The following is an 8276-nucleotide window of genomic DNA, read 5'->3' as shown; positions in this document are numbered from 1 at the left end:
GGGGGGGGGGGGAGGCAGGAATCAGCAAGGTGCAAAATACCTGTCAGTGGCTCTAAATCTCTTAAGTCTGAGCCCAAAGTACAGACATTTTGGTTTAGCTGGTTAAGTTGTCAGTGTTGACTACCAACCCGAAGTGGAAGTTCGCCCTTTCCTAAGAGGACCCAGTTATGTTTTGAGCCATGTTTGTTCGATTTTTGCACACAAAAGGTTGTCAGCAAGTGGGTCGAACTCACCGTGAATTCCGCTTAGAAAAGCAGCTTTTAAAAACTTTCATAAATGCACTGTTCTTTGTGATATGTTCCCATTACTCAGCCGTGTTAGATCCAAAAAGAAAAATACACCAGAAGGAAGTCTGGTTATGTCTGAATACTTAAGAGACGCACTGATGTTTCCAAGTTCTCGGTCCCAAACTACATCCTCTGGCTGATCAAGAGGGTACCAGTAACTGTGAATTCTTGTTTTTCAGATCACAGCTCTTAAAATTAAATACAATCCATTTGCAAAAGCTTTCCTAGATGCGAAGGAAAGGTGAGAGATTTCTAACTTCTACTCTTTGGTAAAGAAACGTGCAGAAAGAGGAAATACTGCTGCAAATGGAAATTTTCTTAAAGTCCTCCTTTTTGACAAATCGATGTATTTTTTTGGCAGAAGTGAGCACAAAGATATGATGGAAGAGCCCGGAGACAGCCAGCAACCCGGGTACTCCCAATGTACGGTTTGTGGCACTCTGTCCCCGCGTCCCTTGTGCCAGGGACTAGGCTGCGGGGCCGGAAGCCAGAGAGGCGGCCCAGGGCGCGTTTCTGAGTGTGGCTGGGGAGCCTTGCAAGGCACATGGGCCCATGAGACGTTGAGGCTACGGTCTTCGCCCTCGCTCCCACTCGGAGGGCTGTGGGGGTCATTTGGCGCTTGGCACCCTTGACAGAGAATCTGGGGAGAACTTCCCGGGTTTTTCTGTTTGGCTGCGAGGCAGCTCCAGCCATGGCTGGGTCGGATCGCGGGGGGCTTGGCGGGTGGCTAGACTCTGCCGTGCTGGGCAAGTGGAGAAGTCAGCTCGATAGACACGGTTTTTCTCTTTGTTGACCATGGAAGCCTGAAGGACCGTGTTCGGAACGATGCGCATGAGCGGATGTGGTTTTCCCCTTAGCCCATTTCGGTTCCAGAAGCGGCCCGTCACCCGAGGCTGGTTTGGGTGGGGACGGTGGCTCGGAGGCCGGGGAGCGTGCTTCCAGTCCAGCCCCCTTTCCCGGTTGCATGAGGCAGAGCCCGGAGGTGCAGGCCCCCAGGGCCATCCGTCAGGAGACCGAGTTTTGTGCAGGTGTTCTCTGTGTACGGAGAAGGGGCTTGGATCTTAAGTCATTGGTCCCCCCTCCCTCCAACCTGGGGGAGAGAAAAGTTCATGTTTGCCGCCTCTTCCGGTGGCCGCGTAGACCAGCGTGGCTCATTCCGCGGACGCTCGCTGTCTGGTCTATTTCTTCGTTAATCCTCTTCGCGGCTAATGTCATGCACAGCTCGCGGAACGCGGCTCGCACACCGCCGCCACTCGGCACACCTGGACCTTCCCTCATGTAAATGCCGTCCGAGGAATCGTTTGTGGCTTGGAAATTAGGGCCAGAATAGTTGTCCCTTTGGAGGTGGCTCTTCTGAATTTTTTTTTTTTTTAAAGAAGCCTTAAAAACCAGTGACTGGAGAAGAGATTGGAGGGTGAGAGGCGGGCTGCGTGTGGAGGGAGGGACCCTGATGCACAGCGGGGAGAACCTTGAGACTAAAAGCAGAAGAAAAGTGGGAAGAAACCTGGTCCAGAGGGGGCACAGCTCCTGGGGGGCGGCGGTAGGAGCAGGTGACGGGAGGGGAAGGGGTGCCGCGCGCGTGAGTCGCCCGGTGTGTCTCCAGCGTGTCCGGCTTTGAGTTTTATCTGTTTCCACATTTTCTCGGGCTCCGCAGTTAGGGCCTGGAAGCTGACGGGCCGCCGAAGTTTCTGGGGGTTGAGCAAGAGTGGCTGAGGAGGCAGGGGCATTGGCCGTGGGTGGGGCCCCCCGCGCTGCTCAGTAGGCGTGGGGACCTGTGGCCCCTCACGTGTGGGGCTGAACCCGGATGCCTTAGGACGTGGCCTGGGGACTCAGTGTTGGACACTCAGAGTCCTTCCTTCATCGGGACCCCTGGGAAGACACCCACGGTTTCCCGGTCTCGCTCTCCTGTCCTTTAAATAATGGAGGTAATGCAAATGCCAGTTACTCAGCATTCTTTTCTCACAGCAGGGGGGTGGCTTATCCCTGGAACCAGCACCCTGTGCCCGCCCACCGCCCCCCACCCTCAGTTCGGAGGCCCCCTCTCGCTTCCCTCCACGCACGGCTGTGAAAGGTACCCCGCCCTGAGGAACCACCGCCCGTCGCCCTACCCCAGCCCTTACGCGCATCGGAATAATTCTCCAAGTAAGTTCTAAGTCCGAGCAGGCCCGGGTTTGGGGGTGGATGGAAGACCGCTCCCAGAAAGGCACCTGTGGGACGGATTCCGGAGGTCGGGGTAGGAGAATGTCCCCTGGAGCACAGCCAAGCCAGCGCCCCACTGGCTCAAGACGAACCTTTATTGCACGCCCAGGCCACCGCTGGCTTCACAGCGAAGGTGTGAGGTCCGGACCCGGACCAGGGGGCTTGAGGTGCCAAATGTGGCCGTTTCTCCCGAACTTGGGTCTATCTCAGGGCCCTGGTGTGGACCTTTGATGAACCTGTCTGAAGATAATGTTGGGGCAGATCGGCCTAAGACTTACTGGCTGAACTAGACCCATGCGTGATTTTCCGTGATTCTCCCAAGTGGGGCGCTGGGGCCAGCAGTGTGGGCATCACCTGGAAATCACCCCACGCTGACTGAGTCAGCAGTCTTCCAGCTGACCCTGACGCGTGCTCAGGGACGGTGAGCACAGGGCCCGACCATTAAGGTCCCTCTCCCTAACTTCCTCAAACACCGTGCGCGGCTAGACTTCATATTGTTTGGTTCTAAAAAGAGGAACATAGCTAATGAACACCATAAAACAATTAAGCAGTTAAAGCTGATTTGAAATGAAAGGAGTTTATCTGGGCAAGAAATAGTCACTGGGACTTGTTCAAGCAGAGGCCGGACTCCAAGATTTGAAGATCATACTTTAGTTTTGTCCAGAGCAAGTGTTTCTAAAGTCCTTCCAAATCTTCAGAAATGATGTTTTGGGGGAAGACAGGTTAAAGTTACATTTATTTTTATTTAAAAATTTTTTAATGTTTTATTTATTTTTGAGAGAGAGATGGAGACAGCATGAGCAGGGGAAGGTCAGAGAGAGAGGGAGACACAAAATCCAAAGACAGGCTCCAGGCTCTGAGCCAGCTGTCAGCACAGAGCCCGACGCGGGGCTCGAACCCACAAACCACGAGATCATGACCTGAGCCGAAGTGGGACGCTCAATCGACTGAGCCACCCAGGTGCCCCTATTTTTATTTTTAAAGATAATTAGCCCCTAGAGAGCTTGGGTGGCTCAGTCAGTTGAGTGTCCAACTTCGGCTCAGGTCATGATCTCGTGGTTTGTGGGTTCGAGCCCCGCGTCCGGCTCTGTGCTGACAGCTCAGAGCCTGGAGCCTCCTTCAGATTCTGTGTGTATGTCTCTCTCTCTCTATCTGCCCCTCCCTGGCTCCCGCTCTGTCTCTCTCTCCCTCCAAATATAAATAAACATTAAAAAAATTTAAAGATAATTAATCCCCAATCAAGTGATTGTAGGATTCCATTTCTTCAGGGCATTCTTGATCTAAAGGTAAAGAAAAAGCTTGGGTTGACTAGAATGTATTTTCCAATACATACATATGGCCGTAAATATTTGCCTCTGATGACCAGTGAAACGGGCCAGTGGATTGTCTCCTAAGTTCCCTAGCCCACACGCGTTTTGGTTTTGGCGTTGGGTAGCTGCCGTCGGCGGCGGTATGTCACTGCTTTCTGCTACTGTGGGAAGATCGCACCCCTGACGATGCCGTCTTACGTCCGCAGCCTATTCAGACGGTCCGTCTGCGTGCTTGCCCGTGCTGCAGCCCCACGACAGCTGGCCCAGCCTTGGAGCGCCGGCCCACGGCAGCGTGCTGCCCTTGACCCACGGCGCCGGCCCGCCCGCGGCCTGCAGGTAACGTGTGTAGCCGCTGCGCGGCGGGTCCTGGCGCTCTGACGTGACCTCCTGCTGTTTCCGTCCGTTGGCCTGTATTCCGCCCCTCGCCTGTGGGTAGCTGGGCCGCTGTGTGCAGCCCTGCTGCTCACCCGGGCATCCCAGGCGGCCCGCCGCCGTGTGGCATGGAGTGCGCGGTCGCAGGGAAGCCAGGGCCCCCATCCTGCCTCTGGCACTAGGGACGTCCTGCAAAGGACAGATCTCTTAAACTCTCTGAGGCTCGTTTCTACAAGAAAAGGATGCTCAATGACCCCATCCTCAGCTTGGCTTTACAGAGTTGGGGTCAGCAGGCATAATTTGAGGAAATGTTTCTAGAACCTTTCTTGATAAGAGCTGTTACATTAAGGAAAAAATTTAGTTGGCTTTTCTCTGGATACAGGACCAAAGTCCTTAACGTATATGCTGGTAACTAACTAGTAAAGAGCAATGAATATTGTATTATTAACTTGAAAATAATGTAGAGGGAGATTGGCCTAAGACATCAAGCCGATTGCTAACCATATTGTGCAGGTTTTCATAGGAATATTATAAAAAACTAAGACAAAGTTAAAAGTCAGCTCTCATCTTCTACCCAGGAAACAGGGTCGGAGATATTAAATGATTCGGCAAGTTGTCGGCTGACAATAGCGTGAGTCTGTAGACAAGTTATCTTGACTTCGAAAGCAGTGTAATTCGCTATATTCAGAATACCGTAGTATGCCTCAGATCTTAATTCTTTTGTCTAGGAAAGAATTCCTTTCTAATAAGACCTAAGCGTCTGTTTGTAAAAAAATAAAGCAAACAGTGGTTTAAAGTGCGCAAAGCAGCCAACTTTTCAAGGGCGGGAAGGTCGCTTAGAAACTGGCACATAAATGGAGTCACCTGCAGGTTACAGACCCCAGGCGGTGGGGGAGGGCGGGGGTACAGTACCATTCGGATTGGGCATCTCAGAGCCATGTTTTCTGTCTTTAAAATGGGGACAGTAAACTACTTCCTTCAACTCAGGTTTGATTTCAAGTTCAAGTACATCTGAAATACAGGACGTGGCTTGGTAACAGCACAATATAGAGTAAGGTCTCCTTTATTTATATAGAAAGACATTTTCTCAGAACAGTTTCAGCAGAGCTGAAACCTGCTTAAGTCTATGTTCCCAGACTGAAGGGTCTAATACCGGCTTCCAGCTGCTCCTTCCACGGACTGGGAAGCAGGCTCAAAGTTGGTTACAGGCCGGTGTCCTTGCCGCCGCCAGTGAAGGGCAGGGTTCTGGGTCTGCCGCCCAGACCTGTTCTTCCCGCCCTGCCGGCCGGTGTCGCCTCCCAGGGCGAGGGGCAGGGGACGGTGTCTATTCGGAGTCGCAGTGAGGAGCACCTTCCAAACCACCATGTTTCGGGAGGGTGTTGTCTGCCCCGCCAGGATCAGCAGAGTGGGTGGGGGCGTGCGGAAGCCCACGCTCTGAAGCATCTGGTTCCGGATATCTGGGCATGTGGGGTTCTGGACAAGAGCGCGGAACTGCCAGCCTGGCGTCCTTGATGGCGAGGGTTGCTGGTGCTCCAGCAGGAAGCGTGTGCACACACGACCTCAGTCTGGCGGGAGCCGCGTGCACATGTGACCTCCCCAGTCTGGCGGGAGCCGCGTGCCCACGTGACCTCCCCAGTCTGGCGGGAGCCGCGTGCAGGCACACACGACCTTCTCAGTCTGTCTCCCGTAACTGTGTTTCCTGTTGACAGATGTGCCCGGAATGTGTGCACACCTCAGGGTGTGGTTTACTCACAGAGCAAGGGGCCTGCTTGGAAGACCCCGTCGAGTGCGCTCGTCGGAAATCGGGTCGTTGTTCCTCCCGCAGCTGGTCTGGGGCCTCGCTCCGGGTCTGTGCCTGACTTTTCCACTTCTCCCTTTCAGTCAGTACCCGAGCCTGTGGTCCGTGAGCAACGGCACCGTCACGCCCGGCGCCCAGACGGCGGGGATGTCCAACGGGCTGGGAGCCCAGTTCTTCCGGGGTTCATCCGCACACGCTGCGCCTCTCACCCACCCGGTGCCGGCTTCCCCCTCCTCGGGATCCCCGCTGTACGAAGGGGTCCCCGCGGCCACAGACATTCCCGACAGCCAGTACGACGCCTCGGCCCAAGCCCGCCTCATAGCCTCGTGGACCCCCGTGTCCCCACCTTCCATGTGAACGGTGGCCTGCGTCGTAGACACTTCGCTGTGGTGGCCACAAGCGTGGATTTGATCGATCTCTCAGGTACCACGGTGGCCGCTCCTGGGTCAAGGGAAGGAAATAGGGCTTGTCACCCAGCCCTTAAGGGGAGGGACACGTGTCCTGCTGTTCTCGGGGGTGCCGAGCCCGCCGTGCGCACCTGCAGTGAATTCTGCAGTGGGCGAGTTGGCCGAATCTACCACGGTTCACAACCAGCAGCATTTGCTGGGGTCAGAAGCACGTGCCCAGCACGTACGTGACGTGGCCCCCACCAGTCCTACTCGGGCAGGAGAGAAAGCACACTCAGTTCTCTTCCCTGTTGCTTTGGAGGACTTCCCAGACCCTCTGTGGCGGCCGTCACAGGGGGGCCTGCGCCGTGAAGGACAGAATAACGTCACAGCCGAGGACAGCAGATTGTAGTTGAAACGCAGGCCAGCCCGCTCTGCCCACTAGAATGTGTTCGTTTGGAGCATAGGTAGTTAATCTCTTGTGTTGTTAAGCCTATGATTGTGTATACTTGTCTTTTAAGTGGCCAAAGACAATCAGCAGGAAACAGTTTTCTGCAAAATAAAGGCAATATCCAAACTTGGTTGGTCTGGTTGTTATTCAGACTCCTCTTTTTTTTGGGGGGGGGGCGAGATTCTGGGAGAGCCGGTGGCAATGACCTTGACCCCAAGGGGCATTGTAATCTGCTGTGAACTCTAGTACTTCATCTAACGCGCTGCAAAACTGGACGTGGACTCTGCGTGTGTTCACACGTCGCAAATTACCACAAAAATGCAAACGATGATAAATGACTTTCCCGAGATTTCGGGAGTCAACACCCAGTCGTGGAGGCAGGCAGCGTGGAACGGGAAAGACGGCAGGAGATGTCCACCTGATCCAAGCACAAGCGCTGACACGAAGTGACGTGTGAACCGTGTGGCATTTGTAAATATCTGCCCCGCTTGAATTCCCAGCAGAGAAGCAGACGGTGCTTGCGCTCGATTGGGGCCCTCTCTCCATCTAGCGGCTGAACCCCTATTTTGATGCTGTATATTTGAGCCCCCTATTCAGATCCTCTGTTGGGTAAGTTACAGATGGTCAGTCCATCGGAGCTCGGCCAGTCAGGCGGTGGCACTGTGGATACGCGCGGGGTCGTGGACATTAGGGGTGGGGAGAGAGGAGGCAGAGGGGCTAAGGAGTGGGAGAGGTGTTCTTACAAGCCAGCACCGCTAACCTACTCCCTCCCTTATTGAAGTCTTCAGTTGTCGTTGCCAGGGGCTCAGCCCAGGGCTGGGGCTTCCTTCGGGTCCTCCGCTATTCCTAGGACGTGATAATCCATTTGCCATGCTGAGTGTGAACCCAGAACTCAGTGCAAAGGGCTGAGTGTCTGGTGCACGTGTGCCTGCTTTCCAAGGGGGGACACGGTTCTCCTCCACTCTTTGCCCCCAGTTTTTCTCGATTTCGTCACCACTGGGTTTTCTAGCTGCTCACCTGCACACCTGCCCCAAATCAGAAGATTTACTGACAAATGTGTTACAAAAATAATTTTTGAATAAGCCACTGCCTAAGGAGAAGTGGGAAGTGAAACGGGCCATAGTCTGCACGGTGGCTTCTGCCCAGCAGACGCGGGGTCTGCTGGAGAGAGGCTGGGCTTTGAGGGAGTGGACCGTCCCTTGGGATCCCCAAAACTTGCCCTCCCCTGCAGCCGCCTGCTCCGTGATGGCTGGTGTCTTGTCCCCCAGGACTGACCTGAGGGGACAAGAGGGGCGTGGGTGGAGGGTTCTTGAGGTCATGTTCCTGGGGCACAGCCTTGCCCCATGCTGGGCGCCGCAGGGAGACTGAGTCACACGGCCCTTTCTCCAGGGGCCTCCGACTCTGGCCAGGGAGACTGATTTGACATGTAGAAGATGGACAGGGTCCTGACGTGTCTGAGTCTCTAAAGGTGAC

At 54.6% G+C, this 8276-nt stretch overlaps 1 protein-coding gene across 1 annotated transcript in view; it reads left to right on the top strand.

Annotated features, from left to right (window-relative positions):
* Positions 1–6876, top strand: part of TBXT (T-box transcription factor T) — a 10180-nt gene extending 3304 nt beyond the window's left edge. The window contains exons 4-8 of the mRNA XM_077761208.1: positions 467–528; positions 649–710; positions 2253–2429; positions 4003–4132; positions 6050–6876. Of these exons, the coding sequence (XP_077617334.1) occupies positions 467–528; positions 649–710; positions 2253–2429; positions 4003–4132; positions 6050–6323 (705 nt within the window). The 3' untranslated portion in view covers positions 6324–6876. The remainder of the gene's footprint in view (positions 1–466; positions 529–648; positions 711–2252; positions 2430–4002; positions 4133–6049) is intronic.
* The last annotated feature ends 1400 nt before the right edge of the window (positions 6877–8276 follow it).

This window comes from Crocuta crocuta, unplaced genomic scaffold (genome assembly GCF_008692635.1).
Source record: "Crocuta crocuta isolate KB4526 unplaced genomic scaffold, BGI_CrCroc_1.0 scaffold455, whole genome shotgun sequence".
Taxonomy (NCBI): Eukaryota; Metazoa; Chordata; class Mammalia; order Carnivora; family Hyaenidae; genus Crocuta; species Crocuta crocuta.
This window is presented reverse-complemented; position numbering and strand designations above follow the sequence as displayed.